Below are 17803 nucleotides of genomic sequence, written 5' to 3' on the forward strand. Positions count from 1 at the left end.
GTGGTGGAAAAACAACCTTAGTGGAACAAGTCTATGGCTCTCTCTTGTCTCAGACAGACTCAGTTATTTTTCGTGTTGATTTCTCTCCACTCCATCTCTCCCCTGATAATCTCCTCTCCTCACATCTTCTCTTCTCTGTTCACCCCTACCTCTCTCTGTTTCTTTCTCTCTCTCTCTCTCTCTCACTTTTCTCTCAACCTCTTTGTCATGTCATGACTAGAGGGGGATACTCTGGTTTGTGTGTGTGGGTGTGTGTGGGAGGCTCTCTTCTGGTCATACTCACTGGCCTCTCCTCATGGGGACATAGGTGGTGTGTGTGTCAGTGTGTGTGTGTGTGTGTGTGTGTGTGTCAGTGTGTGCATGCTGGTGATGGCGGGGCCGTCTGTACTACAGCGCTCCAGCATGTCCACCCCCTGGCGTTATCTGCGTCTCCCATGCCGGCCAGCTCCCGGTGTCCTCCCTTATCGGCTCGCCCCTCTTACATCTCACCGCGGCTAATCACACTCTTCCTTTTTTTTGTCTTGTTTCTTCCCTCCTTCCTTTTTTCTTGCTTTCTCTACTCCCTCCCTCCCTCCCTCCCTCTCCCACGTGCACTGGTTCCATTCTCTGGTAATGTAATTGGAAAAGTTATGAGGACTTTCCTTTTAGAGGTGAAGTCTTTTCCTTTCAGTGGAATATTCTGGGTGCATTAGAATGTAAATGCTCTCCTGCCACTGCTTGTTTAATGCAGAGGCGAATTTAAAAGTATAATAATCATACACAGGACCATGAGGAGGACACAGGAGCTGGATGGATGCACACATGCCTGTGTGTGTGTGTGTGTGTGTGTGTGTGTGTGTGTGTGTGTGTGTGTGTGTGTGTGTGTGTGTGTGTGTGTGTGTGTGTGTGTGTGTGTGTGTGTGTGTGTGTGTGTGTGTGTGTGTGTGTGTGTGTGTGTGTGTGTGTGTGTGTGTGTGTGTGTGTGTGTGTACGCACATACTGTACGTATGCGTCTGTGTAGGAGAGCAAGAGAGTGTTTAGGTGTGCAGCTACATGTAGGTGTGTAGCTGTCAGTATGTGTGCCCCTGTGAGTGTGTGTGTGTGTATGCTAATGCTAAGGATAGTCCATGTGAGCTCTGTGTGCGGTCTTGTCCAGGCGTTGGCACCACAGGCCCTGAATGCTGATCACCTGTCCCCTCCCTCCCCCCAGAAACCCAAGCAGAAGGACTGGCACCCGCCCGACGGCTTCATCCTGGGCCTCTGGACCCTCATCCTGCTCGTCTTCTTCAAGACCTACGGCGTCAAACACCTCAAGCACATCTTCTGAGAGAGAGAGAGAGAGAGAGAGAAAGAGAGAGAGAGAGAGGAAGAGAAAGAGAGGAGAAGATACTGAGTGGAGAACAAGTTCATGGGCTGGAGAAGTGGAGAAGCACTTCTCTTCACCCTGGCTGCTGCCGTGTGAGGTGGCGAGCACAAAGAGAGTCCGGTCTCTCATGGAAATACTTGAATACCCTTCGGGAACTGTTCAACTTTGTTTTTACTCTTTCGACTACATCTCTCCTGCCTGTTGTTCTGAGTCCCACTAAACTGTAGTTATCTTAATACCTGTGTGTCAGCTGATAAATTGACTTTGCCCCTCTGAAACGGTGTTCTTTCATGCCTTAGTGAACCGCAGGGAGCGTAGCCTTTTGCTGCGGGATTTTTAAATGCCGTTCGAGCGCCGAGGAAATGAATCACTGGCCCGCGGTGTTGCTGCATATTTACTCAATTAATAATTCAGTAATGGGAGCTCTGTCTTGCAAATCAGCGCCTGGCATCAAAGAACACTCTTTTGTGTGTACTGTACGCTTTTCTCTCCCTTTTTCAGAACCTGCGACCGTATACGGTAATGTGGTTGCTGACCCTTTTTTTAATGTTATTCTTGCCATATAGAAATGTCATAGCTCCTGGGGAAGACACTGGAATGGGGTTGAGTCCTGCTATGTAATACTGCTGCAGCCTACAGAGACTTTTGCACTGTATGTCTAAAAAAAAAATCTACTTCTGTTCAACGTTGAAAATATGTATTATTTATGCAGTTCAGACAGCCTGTAACGGCTTGGGGAATGTAAATGTTCCTACACCAGATGGGAGGCATTTGAGCTCTGGATGGACTACCAAAACTTTGAACACAACATCTAAAATTAAGGAATGAAACTGATATGCTTGAGACTTTTTGTTTGTCCCCCAGCACTGTTTTTTGTTTATCTCTGAAGGGCTGCAATATCTCCGGGGGGTGTGAAAGAGTGGTTTCTAGTGCTGTGTCAGCTTCTCGGCCGTTGGGAACGGTTTCAGAACAATGTGTGAATCTTGTGTTGCATGTTTTTCTTTTTTTTTTTTTTTTTCTCGTCCATGCTCTTGCTGAAGGTGATGTTTTATTATTTCTCTGTTGAGTGACATTCTCAAGTGTCACTTCAAATAAAAAATGAAAGAAAATTCACTTGGAGAGCTCTTTTGGATCGTGTGGGCTTCATAATAAAAGGAATAATGAAAACATGGCAATAGAAGAATGGAAAGCTCAACATTATATAACTATGTCATGTTTGTCCTGTTACATGGCAGAAGACTGGGCTTGCTATTGTATGTCCGTGTCTTGTAGAAAGATGTCAACATGCCCTGAGGCCCTATAAGGTGTGGGACGCTGAGGAGAAGCCGCAGGTCTGCTGTGGTCATCTGTCCGTTTGGATTGATTGCAATAAGGAGAGGGATTCTGCAAGTCTGTTGGTAAACCTTGTCTACCAACATTAGCGTGAGTTTGAACATCATTACAATTATTGGCTAGTCATTAAACCATAATTGGATGTCAGTTTTTAGATATTTCACACATTCATCATCATTCAGAACCCCATTCATTCATTGTGGTTAGTTTGTCATGTTTATTATGACATACACTGTTACGCTAGACCTGTCATTAATGGTCAAGTCTCATTTTAGTAATTTTTTTAATTCTTTGAGACTTTTAGTTGCGATTGAGGTCTCCCACACCGCTTAATCCATTGTAGGCATCTTTCCACTTGGATTTTGGGCTTTGGAAAGGCGAAAAAACGCCCCCTCCCTCTAAACTTTTGGGGTACCTGGTGTATGACTTTCTCGTGCCATAGGCGCATCATTGCGCCGTCTTGCAGAATTCGCAATGTTTGACGGGCGTCCTTCTACTTAGTTACCGTTGCTGAGCTACGATTGGACAATGGCCGCTCGAGGGCGTGGTTTTGCGATCGGTCAATTGGTTGACTCTTCACCCTAACCCAATGAACAAATCCCTTCATGGCCTTAAGATGGTTTTGCTCTACCACAACACCTTTGCCCTTAATTAGTACCAGAGAATGTCTAATAAGGGGAGAAGGACCACTAGCGAAATACTTCCGCATGGTACTGCAACTAGAGGGCGATCGCGAGCAAGTGATGAATGAATGGGTAGCAATGGAGCTGAACCCCCCAGTACCACATTTCTCGTTATATAATTTTTTCTCCTGAAATTGCATTAATGCGTGCGATGCAGGATAACTTGACTTGACAATCAGCTGACCAATACAATTTTCAATATGTGTTGTTATTCCTAAAAACCCTTTCAAAGTTTTCATGTCACGTGACACAAGCGAACCACTTTACGGCCATACACCTAAAAGAAGGTTCAGCTTCACGACGGTCGTAATCGGTCGCGATTGTCGCGAGCATCCATGAGCTAAATGCTAGCATGTTACAGGGAAAACGGCCCATCCTATGAAAAGCAGAAAGGACATGAGTGACTTTTCATTTCATTTCCAGTGGAAAACCTATACTCAGGTAGCTACTACGACAATGTACATTAAGAAATGAAGTTGTCAACTGTGAAAAAAACGAATTCTAGCCGCTTAGCCCCATAGACCACAATTCATGTATCACTTGCTCGGCAACGCCCCTAGCGGAATTTCAACAGATTGCATGAACAATCCGGTACAATGGAGTTAATAGGAAGTGGACCGGCTCTCCCTAAAGGGGCTCTGTTAGTACTTACAGAGCTTATCAGTCCTGCCTCTGACAACCATCTCACTCCCAACTCATCACTTACCGACGCTTTGGGCGTACCGTTTTTAATTGATTTTTGCCAACATAAAAGGAGGTTTAGTAGAAGACTTAAATGTAAGCATTAATGACCGAGTTCCTGAAATATGGCATACTCACTAAATGTCAGCGTAAAGAGGCAAAACTATTCACAAGAAAGAATTCTGCTAGCTTTTGTTGAGGCTCCTTTTGTACCAGCTTTTTCGTTCTTGAAGGATTAATAGACCAAGAAAAGCCTGTCATTTTTCTTATGCGATAAACTGAAGTAATTTGGCTAGAATGTAACATTTCAGACTATGCACATTTTTCTGCAAATTCTGGATCCCATTCAGTTGTTAGGTATTCAAGGCAACCATTGTCAGTTTGGTGCACTTTGTTGAAGGTCAATGTTCTAACACTACAATAAGTATTCATGGGTGGTGTCTACTTGATCAATGGCCAATGTTTTGGAAAAGGGAAACTGAATTTCTGACCAGCAGTCAATATGGAGTTCAGTGTGTAAATGTTTGAAGGGTTTGACTTCAATCCTGAAGTATGTCAACAATATATCTAAACTGATTGAATGACTGGTGGAAAAAGCTAACTGAAATGGTTGCCATTTCTTGTCAACATAATCTTTTGTGCCAGCTCTTGGCTTTGAAGGACACAGACTAACAGGGAAGTGCAGAACCTAAAAAATAACCTTTTTCTCTCATAGATGATCGAATGCTGACTGCTGACACAGTGTTTTTTATGCTCAACGGAGAAAAATGACAGCAGGTTAGAATATTGCTCAGATGAGGGATCTGTCATGGACACAACCCCAGGTTCTGGGATACAGCTGGTGTGAAGATGAGGAAGATGCATGGATGCTGTGGCCATGTCATCTAGCTGACAGATAACATGTAGTGGAGACCCCAGATACCCCCCTCTCCCCCCCTCCGCACCCCCAGCTATTTTTGGAAAATGGAATTATCATTTGAGATAAGTCTAAGCCTATGGTTTTTGCACCAAGAGCACAGAATTATACATGGCTCCTTAGTATAGAGAGGATCAGTAGATATGGAAGAGAAAACACTGCTCACAGCTCTCACAGAATTCACATCCCATATGGCGATTAAAGTAGCAGAATGTTGAAGAGAAGCAATATGTTTCTTGTGGTAATTCCTCGGAGTGATTGATGCTGTTTGATGTTTGATGCCAGAAGAGATACAGTTACATAAGCCGTTAAATGCTGTAGGCAGTGGTTTGCCAGCATACATACTGAGTGTTGACTATTGAATGCAGCCACACACCTCGACTGTAAGTGGTCTTTGGGAAAAAGGTGCCCCAGAGGCGCTGAGACAGGCCAGTGGTCATTAAATATGAATAGCCAGATCCAGCCCTATTTTAGTAGTATGACCACTGGCCTGCCTCTTACATCATGCAGAGCAGAGGGTGCTGCTCTGTCATGCGAGTGATGACTCCTAACAAGGCATGGGACCGCAAGGCTGGGGCACTCCACTTCCTCGCATTAGAAATGACAATGACATATGCCTCAATACAGATTCAGGTAGAATATCAGTCCTGGTGTTACTGGACTTTAGTTCAGCATGTTACACTGTTGATCATAATATTTTACTACACAGACTAGAACACTGGGTTGGATTTACAGGCATAGTTATCAACTGGCTCAAATCATATCTACAAAAAAGGAGTTTCTTTATTGCCATCAGCAACTTTGCCTCAACACCAGTGTCCTTGACCTGTGGTGTTCCCTAGGGATTGATCTTGGGACCATTATTATTCAACCTCTATATGCGCTCACTGGGACACATCAAAATAATTTGATTTCATGTCATAACTATGCAGCTGACACACAAATGTACTTAGCTCTGTTGCAAAATTACTATTAGTCCCATATTGTATTTTGCCTATTGAACAAATCAACACCATGTCTCAAAATGTTTGTCAGCTGAACACAGAAAAAACTGAAGTAATTATATTTGGCAAACAGGAGATCTCTCCTTGATGCAAAAGGATTGAAAGCAAAGGACTGTTAAAACTGTTAGGACTGTTAAAAATCTTGGTGTATCACTTGACAGTGATCAACATTTGAACAGCCACATGAAACCAATAACTTTTTACCACCTCAAAAACATTGCCAAACTCAGGGGACTGATGTCAACACATGATGTTTGTCAAAACAGAAAAATGTATTCATACATTTATATCCAGAGGGTTGATTACTGCAATGGGCTTTTCACAGGCCTTCCTAAAGACAGCCTCAGGTGATACAAAATTCAGCAACCTGCACTGGCTTCCAGTAAGTCACAGAATTTATTTGAAAGCACTACTGCTAGTGTATAAATCAGTAAATGAAGCAGGACTTATAAATACCTCTCAGACATGCTGAAGTAGAACACACCTTCTCGACCTGTTGGTAAACCATGTTAGAACTAAACACGGTGAAGCAGCTTTTAGCTGTAATGTGGTTCAGCTCTGGAACAAACTTTCGGATGACATCAAAAAGGCTCCAACTGTAGCCAGCTTTAAATCTAGACTTCAGACTAAAGTCATGTTCTCAGATGCCTTCTGCTAACTGCACTGAGTTACAAATTCTGAATCAGCCTAGCAAATTATTCTACCTGGTCTTTTATTGTCTCTTACATTTTCTTTATCTTTAAATTATTTTACCTTGTGCATTTTTTTTTTAAATTGTATTGTGATCCTTACCCTTTAAACTAAGCTATTGGCCTTCCATGTTTTGATTTTCCCTTACTGTTTACTTTTGTTTATGTACAGTAAAGCACATTGAATGACGTCTGTGTATGAAATGCGCTATATAAATAAACTTGACTTGACTTGACATGACTTGACTAGAAATCTCCCATGAAAGGAAAAATGTCTCTTATTCCTCACACTCATTTCATCTCTCCACTGATTTCCAAATGACCACTATTATTTGTCCGAACAAAATTGTTAAAAAAGCTTTTCAAATCTGATATGAGCCTACAGACGGTAACAGCAAGCTTACTGAAGTCTCAATGAAAACAAACCCTGGATGGCGTGGCTCCATGTAGGAGCTCTGAGGAAAACTGTGGATCATCTCGGTCCTTCGAGAAGAAGGCTATTATCTCTTACGGAACCTCGCAGGAGCAGTTACGCTGAAAGCAGAATAACATGAAATATATCCCTGTTTCTCGCCATTTAAGTCCCTGACCAAATATATTTAACCTTGCGTTGCTCAGTAATAGGCACATTAAGGAGATCGATTCAAACCCAGGGGATCTATTAAGGTAATGATGTCATTTTTTAAAAGCAACATTTTAAGGTTATTCCACTAGACTAGAGTAAACCATGTTTAGTCTGCAGATCATAGACTACACATCTAAGCGAAGACAACATGTGTTGATTCTGCGCATTGCTGTTCCAAGCCTGCTGTCTGACTGCTGCAAAGCCACAGCTGGATGAATGCCTGTTGATCCTAATCTCCTTGCTCGTCTTCAGTGACATGCTCCAGCATTCGTGTGACAATTTCCTATCTCCTCCAATAACTCGCCCCATTAGCTGGTGACAGATGCCTGCCTGGCCACGCATCGCGGGCTGGGCTCGGGCCGGCAGGAGTCGGTAAACGCGGCTCCGTCGTCTGAGAGGTTGACACACACCTGCCTTTCATTTAACCCGAGGCCACTGCATTAATCCCGAAAATGTGTTTGACATTCCTGACACGCGCGTGCACAAGCATGACTGACAGGAGGAATGAGGCCATCGTGTATGATGAACGCCTTCCGCTGCCTCTGCAGGCGAAGAACCGCTGCGTATTGCAAACATGGAAAGGTCCTCCCTATAAAGGATAGTCAGAGACTAAGAGGAGAATGTGACATTTAACAGTGCTGTGAAACCCAGTGGTGTATTGTTCATGCTTGAACAATACTTGTAAGCGCTGAGAGGAGACGAGAAAACATTTGGATTATTTTTTTTTTATTACAACAGAACAAGCATGGTGTGTAGGCATTTCACAGCTAACACCTTTCAGCTGCTTTTGGGAATGTGTTAAATAAGTTAAATCTCTTTACTTGGAGCGTTTGCACTTCGGCCTCTGTAGCCTGTGGTGAGGACTCAGGCTTAGTGTCCGTTCATTGCCACTTTTATCTGTTAATATTCACAGTACTACAATGAAAAGAAAAACAGAAATGCAAGCAATACTGAAAATAATGTCAAAGCAAACAGAAAGTTAATATTCTTGGTTCTCATGAATATCACATAATTCAGCAGTATATTTATGGAACAAGGCTCCCATATCAGGTCTAAATATCATCCTCCAATGTAATGACTCACTCTTTGGGATGATGCTGACTAGAAGATACATCCTTCATTATGAGAAACACAGAATATTTAAGGCTTTTCTTTACTCTACATTAATCCCATACAGATATTCTCGCCTAATCCTGAACACGCAGACATTTGAGTGCAACATTTCCCGAACTTTGGAGTTAATGTCATGTTGTTTCAGGGGATTACTTGAAAACCCAGAGTAAACATTTAGAGAATGTTGGCATTTGTCCTCTGTGTTAATGCACTCTCTCCCCTAACTCATGTTGACAGAGGTGCCCGTAGAGCAGCTCAAGAACCCCCCCCCCCCCCAGTGCTGTGAGGTGCAAAGGCTTCACTGACAAAGGAATACATACAGTACAGAGGCGTGAACCCAAAGGCTGGCCCATTCTTCAGTGCTTCTGCCTCTACCTTTGTGCTTCAGTAGGGGTAACCCGCTCTATCTCACCACCTTTTGTGGCCAAAGTGCAAGCACACAGGTTGCACAGTGAAGCCCCCCCCCCCTCTCCCCTCCCGTCTTCAAACGATAGGATGGCACAAAGTCAAGTACAAAACGCAGTGCAGAGGTCACAGTGCGGCCCACCGTCAGCATGTCCCAAGCCAAGATGGGAGGCCTGATGGGATATCCGAACTATAGCCTGGACACATTCGTCCAGTTTTAGGCATTCAAACTGAGACAAAGCGATAGCCGATGGGATTGCTGCAGACAGACACCAGATGACCAGTTCCCCCTCGTGTCTGTCTGCAGTGTGCTGTTCATGAGGCTTGACCGCCCCCAACCTCCCCCCCCCAACCTGCCCGCCCGCCCGCCCCACCCAGAGCCTGTCAGACGAGGGGCCGAGAGCCTCCGGTCAGGTCACGTCTCCTGGGCTCCAGAGAGGACGGTGGGAGTGGCCGGCGTGTCCGGCGCTGTCTGGTTCTGGTTCTGGGGCAGGGGCGGAGGGCTCCAGTCGGGCTGGTAGAAGTGGATGTCGAAGGTCTGGGCCCACTTGGCGAACACGCGCTTCTCGGTGATGAAGCGGTGGTGGCTGCCGCGGCGGCCGCGCTCGTGGGAGATGTACATGGCGCACTCGTCTGGCCCCAGGGGCTCGTAGTAGTGGTAGGGCACCGAGGGATGCTCCGCCTCTCTGGAACACAGACACAGAGAGAGAGAGGGACACGGAGAAGAATGAGACGGGTTCGAGTGAATGTGTGTGTGTGTGTGTGTGACAAAGAGGGAAGGAAATGGATGACATTGAGAGGGGTGAATGTAGTGAATGTAGTAGTAGTAGTGAGGGGTTACAGGGAATTTGTGTGTGTGTGTGTGTGTGTGTGTGTGTGTGTGTGTGTGTGGTGTGTGTACAGTATGTGTATGTGACAGAGAGAAAGAAAGGGCAGAGAGATCTCAGAGTGACGAGGATGCTGGTTTATTATGCCCACGCATGGAGAAGATACTGACGGATGGCCTTGGGTGATGTGTTTAACCTGCGTTGGTTCAGGGGATCTGGAGGACATTACAGCTGTTGTAGTGAGAAGCTAATAACCTATTAGGAGGCCACTGAGGCCAAATGGGAATAAAATGAACAATTTCACACTGGCGCCAGCCAGGGTAAGGCAGTTGGCAAGATATGTCCTAGGGGGTATAAGTGAAAAATTTCACTTTGAATTGATGACGTCCAGAAAAAATAAAAGCGTAGCCATTTATTGTTTTCTAATTGCAAAAAAATGTAAATGCGTTTCATCCAAACATCGAAACCAAGTCACATCACTGTCATTGTCACTCTTCAGTCCCACAGATGCAGATGAGGCATGTCGCAATAAACATCTGGAGACAACCGAGGAGGAGGTAGAGACAAACCGTGGGTGAGAATGATTAGCATATTAAATGTCACACTGGAAATCTCTGAACTAATCCAATTTGAAGGCACAGCACAAACTAATCCCCTGTTCCAAACTACAGGAGAGAAAAAAAAAGCAATAACAAAGTTGTGGGCCGATTTGAGACCGACAGCCATCCTTGTTTCCACTGAATTTCATCAGATTCCAATACCCAAATTGTCAGCAAATTGTCCCCCGATGTCCATTACTGTAACACAGCCCGGAGGTCATGTCTGACCCTGTGAGACACGTCATTATTAAAAAGGCATACACTCACACACACACACTCACACACGGTTGCTTTTAATAACATTTCTGTTCAAAAAAAGGGCCCAGCGCTGTCACACTGTGCAGTGCGCGCGCGCCACATCCTGTGTTAATGACTGCCTGTGTGACAGACTTGGGCTCACCTGCAGAAGTCTGGAGGCACCATTCCATAAACATTGATTCTGTCACACAGCTCCAGAGCTATGGTCATGGTGAACCAGCCAGTGCTCAGCCACGAGTTCGAAATCCGCCTGCAGAAGAGAGAGAGAGAGAGAGAGAGAAAAGAGAGGAGAAAAAAAGAGGGAGATGAGTTGCCTCAGCTGACTGTTATCGACAGAAGGGATGAATGCCCTGCGACACTCCCAACAACATCCTGTCCAATAACGTCTCAGTCATAATGGCTCTCTAATGCAATGTGCTACCGTGGCACAGTGGCACGCAAACAAACACCTTTTATGAACAGGGACTCCGCGAGTGATTGATGGACAGGCTCTGATGGATTGTAAATTACTGCAGTCGTTTCTCCATGTGCCGTTTGTCACATTAATAATATAACGCAACAGATGGCAACTGGCAGGTTCATAGTACATTCTGGCAACAGTATGTGCCCACGTGAAAACCCACAACATGCTGCAAGCACAATGTTCTCTACAAAAACAGCTTTTTGATGTCTGGCTAATTGTACAACGTAATATCTGAACTCACTGTATAGCTCATTCTGTACAGAGGTACAGCAAAAAAACATGCCTAAAAAGCACTAATCGTATGCTCCTTCCCACGTCTTTGAGGCTCACCACAATGTCTCTCCCTTCTGACGGCTAATATCAGCAAAAGAAGGCTGTGTACTGTCAAATTATTTCTGTCTCTTTGAGCAGAAACAGTAGAGTTCTACTGTTGTTGATCAGCCAGGTCCTGTCTCTCCTGTGTCTTTGAACTATATAAGACATCTTTGCTAACTACCTGTTTTCCTTCCACCTACTGTAGCAGATAAATAGTTTAAATGTTTTAATTAAGGCTGTGTATTGACAAGAATCTGATATGATCAGATAATAATTGAATGTAATATATTGTGATAGACTGCATAAATTATACTTATTAATTAAAAATCAGTATCATGTTTTTGAAAATTGGTACAGTATTGCAAAATAAAATATTAAGTCAGTCGATTTTATTTATCTTAATACACATTTTTAATTTGAGATTTTATTTCAATACACAAACAATATTAACCTATGTCACGATTTGAATGCATAAAACAGACGAACATTAGTGGCACACTATATTATTTGGAATAAATTATGTTTTGAGAGCTCTTTCAACAGTGGTTCACATTTATTCTTGAAAGCGCCTCTAGCATAACGCTCTCTACTCAGGGGCAGCTTATTGTTTGATCTCTGTTTACAGGAGGAATTCAAACCCCATGACATTTAATGGCAAAGTTTTCCCTGCTATATGAGATATTATGCCTTCTTTGTAACAAAGTTACTTTCATTACAGGCTTGCCGTCTGCCGTGTTTTTACAGGGACTTGCCAGACTCACTTAACGGAAAGATCATTTTGAAATGGATGTTATTTTAAGAAAAAGCAAATGTTCATATACCCTCAAACTGTCTTTGAACCACTTGTCTTTGTAACTAAGGAGAGGTGTGCGATTTTGCCAGAGAAGAAGAACCCATAGGCTCTCTGAACTAAGGTTGTGTTAAATTGATGGCATTAATTTGACATTTATTTGGCATTTCATATTCTGTCTCAACTTGAAACTAAGAGCAACAATCCAAATTGTTTTGCAGCTGAGTGCGCCGCTGTAATTAAGTCACTTTTTATCCAAAAGTCTGTTAATTGTACGAACATCTGGGTCAAACAGATTACTGAAGGAGACTGACGCGCCGACTCATTACGCCGAGGCATTCCAGTAGGCCACGGAGCATAGCGGCAGAACAAAAGAAGCTAATTCGCGCAGGTGCGCGAGTTGACGTGAGCGATCTGCTCTGCGTCTCTCCCACTGCCTCGGTAGCTCTCTCTCAAGTCTGCTTCATCACAGCTCCAGGGCTAGGCAAGCTCCGGGCCTTTACTGCTGCCGTAAAATGCCGGGGAATTAGGGCACAGTCAAGCGCTTGCCACAGGGATCAATTACAGAGGCCCCAGCCTCCATGTTAAAGTTTCATGAGCGGAGCAGGGAATTAACACCGAATCAGCACTGATCTGACTGCACCCCTTTCCATTATATGATAGCGCACTCAAAAGATCACGGCCTGTCTCTTCCCAGCTCTGCGTGGATCCAATTTAGCGGCTGTCTATTAGGTTCGTTAACCAGGGTTGACGAGAGAGCATGAGCGCTGGTAAGAACAGAGAAGTGTGTGTGTGTGTGCGCACGTGTGTACGTGTGTATACTGTATATGTGTGTGTGTGTGTGTGTGTGTGTGTGTGTGTGTGTGTGTGTGTGTGTGTGTGTGTGTGTGTGTGTGTGTGTGTGTGTTTGGCTGCCTGAAGTGCATGTCCAACTTGAGCTGGAATCCTGCGATGTGGCACCAGGAGCAGAGGCACACTTTTAAGCACCGGAGCTTTGCTCTCTCCGCTGGCCACTCCTAACCTCCTCCCTCCCTGCAGCTGTGTGTCTGTGCCTGGGGGACGACAAGCTGCTCGAGTCCACCCAAGAGCCTGGAGCGCTAACTGACCAAACGGGACCCAGGCCACCCCACGGCTCTCTGTGGGCAAGGGCTCTCTGTGGGCTCCCACCTCTCCTCTCCTCCCGTGCTCACGCTGGAAAAGCCTCTCCAGGTGTAATCACCCTGCACTTTCTGCCACAGCCCACTCCAAAGCCTTTCTACCTTCACAGTGAGGTTCAATAGAGGCTTCAATACAGGCACTTCTCTCTTTCTCCTTACCTTTCTTTACACTATTCACTTTCTTTCTAACCCTCGCCCACTCTCTCTCTCTCTCTCTCTCACACACACACACACACACACACACACACACACACACACACACACACACACACACACGCACACATACACAGCCTTTCAAAACAGGTGATCTCAAGGAGCCTGGCTGCAGGGCTGTGGCGTTTGGGTGGCCCTGAGCTTGTTATTTGTGGATGATCATGCCTGACAGAGCCAAACTCCTCCCCGGTTCTTTGGGAGAGAGGACGCAAGGCCGCCCCGGCAGGATGGTGGTCATGGTCCCTCTGTTCGGGGGAATACATAAAAGATGACTGCAATTACAGAGGTCATCCGACCAGAAAGCTACAGAGCAGCTTCGGCCGCTGGTTTCAGGAGTTATTGGGGGCCCTGAGCACTGTAAAAAGCACACAACTAAATATTTAAAGTGGATTAATACGAGCAGAAAACCCTGTTCAGGGCCAAGTTTTTAAAGAAAAATCACCTTAATCTCCTCTCTCTTGTGAGACGTGGCGCCACAGTTTTGTTTTTTTCCCCAGTCAACCAAACATGCACATCACCATCGGCCTCAAGACGCTAATCTACAGTCCAAGCATTTCATGTCAGAGCCACTGACATGCTTCTCCATAAATGGATTATTGGTGACCTGGAGCACTGCATCCAATAACCAGATGATTACTTCCTGGGGGGTCCAGCACAATAAAAATCCTATTTTGTAAACACATATCAGATTTCTTTTCTTTTTACAGGCCTAATAGACAGGACATATAAAAAAAATGTCATAATAATCGTTAATCTTATGGAGGAATGTTTTTTTTCTTTCCCGTTTAGGCAATGTTTTTCGTTTAGGTAAACAAGCCAAAGCCTAAAGGATCTAAGAAGCCAAGATAAGTCTTTCTCTTTGGATAAAAAGCTGACTGATGCTGCAAGCTCTGTCTCTGTGTTTAGAAAGTAAACACATTCTTTTGATTACCAAGATGAGAGGAAAAACTGTAACAGTTACCGATAGAACCGGTATAATGAGGTGGAAAAGAAAAGTAAATAACACCATAAGCATGTTAATGCATGGTCCAGCCCGGGGTGCCAGAACAAGGGTTATATAAAGGCCTGATTGCACTAAACACACTTGCTTGTTTACCTTGCATACTTGCTCGCCTAAGTTTCTGCAAGTAATCATCCCAGCCATCCGTAGAGGATGGCAGCACTAAGTACTTTATTGACATTGCATTAAACATTCAGTTAATCACTTGGGTGCGGTAAAAGAAATCACAGAAGATTCAGGATGCAATCTGCATCCATTGTTCGAAAATGGGCATAGTTAAAAACTGAATGTTTGTACTTCTGTAGAAATACCATCTTGGGGCATCCACTTTTATGCCACGCTCAGACATTCAGCATTGAGCCAGACCTGAATACAATTTGCATAAGGCTTCTTAAATTCATATACCTCTCAGTATTCAGTTACGAGACCACCACAGACACAATACTACACTGTTTTCCCAAAACAGTTTGTATGTGTGTGAGCGGGGCACGTCAAAACAACTTCTGACAGGCAAGGTTTAAACTTGAAAGTGTGTCAAATGAACAAAAGGAACAACCTTGTCAATCCTACACTGAACCGACTTTGACATGCGGCTCTTGGCAGCCTTCGGCTGGGCTGCACTGACACGCTTTGCATACCTCTCCTCTCCCTTTTAGCACACTCTTTTATCTGCTGTTTTGTCTCTGTCCTGGAGGGGAAATCCATTTTCATTTTTTTGGAATATTACGCCAGAACAGAGGTAATAATATAGAAATGCACTCAGACCACCATAATGGCCGAGGCCTAACTGGGAGGGAGATTTGAATGGACGACTGGGGCTTAGTGTAGTTAGTGTAAGCCCACTGCTGTTCATGAACAATGGTAGGCTAGATAGAAGGGGGATAATAACCAAAACATCTCGCTGTCTCTCTTGCATACACAGAGAGACACAGGCACACACACACACACACACACACACACACACACACACACACACATTCAGTCTGGAGCTCATTCAAAAGTGCACTGTGTAAATTAGACAATTATCTCCGTGGTCAAAAATTGAGTGAATCTCGCACCTCAGAGTCCAGATACATCTCTAATCTCATTTCCATATCTCCTGAACCTCACCTCCAGTCATATCAGTGTGTTACCTGAACTGACTGGACACCGCAGCCCCTCATGAGCTTCATTAAGCTGCACTGAGCTCAGTTGAAAGCATCTGTTCTCAAGCTATTGTTATCATTTCTCTCTTTCTCCCTCTCTCTCTCTCTCTTTCTCTTTCTCTCTGTCTGCCTGTCTGTCTGTGTCTCACACATTTAGAGAACTAAAAGAGCTGACCTGCTGCATATGTTTTCCATCACAGCACTTTCAAACGAGAGAACGTCCGTAGAGCGCGGATGTTGCAGACACACAGATGGCTGGCAATCACATTCAACTGTACAATCTCACTGTCCTTTTTTTGTCTGGCTTTTCTTCACTACTTGTAATCCTACCAGTAGTGTAATCCTACTGGCTCAGACATTTCTATCTCTACAGATATATCGGACTGTTCAAGCATAAACAGAACTCTCGGTCAACTACGTGACCGAACACGCGGGACACATAGGACCCTGACCATACACACACACACACACACACACACTATGTGACAGAACATGCGGGACACACAGGACCCTGACCACACACACACACACACACACACACACACACACACACACACACTATGCGACAGAACACACGGGACACACAGGACCCTGACCGCACACACACACACACACACACACACACTACGTGACAGAACACACGGGACACACACGACCCTGACCGACCGCCAAAACCCATCCCCCCTCTCCCCCGGGCCTTTTTACCTGTCCTTGCCCGTCTCCTTCTTGAAGAGCTCGTCGAACTGCAGCATCTTCTGCCAGGAGATGATGTAGACCTTGAGCTTGGGCAGCACCTGGTTCATGAGGCGCAGGTTGTTGTAGACGAGGCCCTTGCCGTCGCGCCGCATGTAGCTGCTGGGCCCCCAGAAGATGAAGACGGCGTCCTGGCTGGCGTTGAGCAGCTGGTGGCGGCCGCGGAGCACGCGCTGCATGCTGGAGTGCGCCACCACGCGCAGGCTGGTGCGCCGGCCCACGTCCGGGCCGAAGGCGCCGCCGGCCGGCGCGTCGTTCATGCGGATGACGCACTCGGCCGCGTCGATGTCGGCGCCGCGCCCGCCGCCCGTCAGGTGGCCCGAGCTGGTGACCAGCGCGCAGCTGTTGCAGTGCATCTTGAGCGGCTGTGAGAGAGAGAGAGAGAAAGGGAGAGGCAGAGAGAGAGGGGGAGGAGGGAGAGAGAGAGAGGGGGAGGAGGGCGAGAGAGAGAGGGAGAGGAGGAAGAGAGGGGGAGGAGGGAGAGAGAGAGGGAGAGAAGGGAGAGAGGAAGGTGAGGAGGGTGAGGCGCGTGGGGGGTCAGTGTGATGCGTGAGGGTCAGTGTGGACTCCTTCAGCTCCCTCCACTCAGCACGAACAGAAGCAGACAGGAATGCCTTACACAGCATTCAAGCATTCAAAGCATGCATTCACTTCAACCTACAAGATCGACAGCTTCTGCTGGTCTTTTTTTTCATTATTGGAGAGAGCTCTTTGTGCGATTACTGACTATTACTCTATAGGCCAAGCATTCATGAGTCAGCTCAATGCCACGCCATAGCTATAGTTCATGCAGAAGTATATTGCTTGCTGATAGACTTTGCACTTTACACGCCATTTGAATCATGGCCACTATATGACTGCAACTTCTCGAGTGTTAAGTAGTAACCATTACCTCCTCACACTGCTGAAACACTCGGGCACTTTGGAGAGAGCTATGACTAGCTGATTCAGCTCCAACACACACAGCTGAATAAACTCTTCCGGAGGTGCAGGACGATCTCCAGGAACGGGCATGGGTGCCCCTGGGCTATGAGCTTCTCCTTTACATAGCAGGAAATGTAGAAGAGGCATAGAGCTCACAGATTCCCCTCAATAAATATGCTCTTTAAAATGAAATGTGCAACTCTTTACATGAGGTGCATACAAACACACACACACACACACACACACACACACACACACACACACACATTCAAACACCACAGCTGACCACACACATGAGAGCAGTATATTTATAGAAATGCTCTCATGTATGAGATTACAGTCCAATTCACTGGCAAATGCTGCAGCTATTGAGCGGAGCTCCTAGACTTGCAGAGCCTGTCAGCAGGGCTCCTCTGCACAGCAGAACAGCACACATGCACAAGCACCTGGACCAACCCCCCACCTGGAGAGAGCACCCCCTCCCTCTTCTCCTCACACTCATACACACACACACACACACACACACACACACACACATACACGCACACACACACACACACACACAC

The 17803-nt window shown here is 45.5% G+C and overlaps 2 protein-coding genes across 2 annotated transcripts in view; one reads left to right on the forward strand and one right to left on the reverse strand.

Moving 5' to 3' along the window:
- pigk (phosphatidylinositol glycan anchor biosynthesis, class K) overlaps window positions 1–2458 on the forward strand; it is a 30617-nt gene extending 28159 nt beyond the window's left edge. Inside the window, exon 11 of the mRNA XM_062527500.1 lies at window positions 1190–2458. Within this exon, the coding sequence (XP_062383484.1) occupies window positions 1190–1306 (117 nt within the window). The 3' untranslated portion in view covers window positions 1307–2458. The remainder of the gene's footprint in view (window positions 1–1189) is intronic.
- Window positions 2459–9208: 6750 nt separating this feature from the next.
- st6galnac5a (ST6 (alpha-N-acetyl-neuraminyl-2,3-beta-galactosyl-1,3)-N-acetylgalactosaminide alpha-2,6-sialyltransferase 5a) overlaps window positions 9209–17803 on the reverse strand; it is a 35357-nt gene continuing 26762 nt past the window's right edge. The window contains 3 exon segments of the mRNA XM_062551999.1: window positions 9209–9479; window positions 10620–10727; window positions 16266–16678. Of these exon segments, the coding sequence (XP_062407983.1) occupies window positions 9209–9479; window positions 10620–10727; window positions 16266–16678 (792 nt within the window).

This window comes from Sardina pilchardus, chromosome 2 (assembly GCF_963854185.1).
Source record: "Sardina pilchardus chromosome 2, fSarPil1.1, whole genome shotgun sequence".
Classification (NCBI taxonomy): Eukaryota; Metazoa; Chordata; class Actinopteri; order Clupeiformes; family Clupeidae; genus Sardina; species Sardina pilchardus.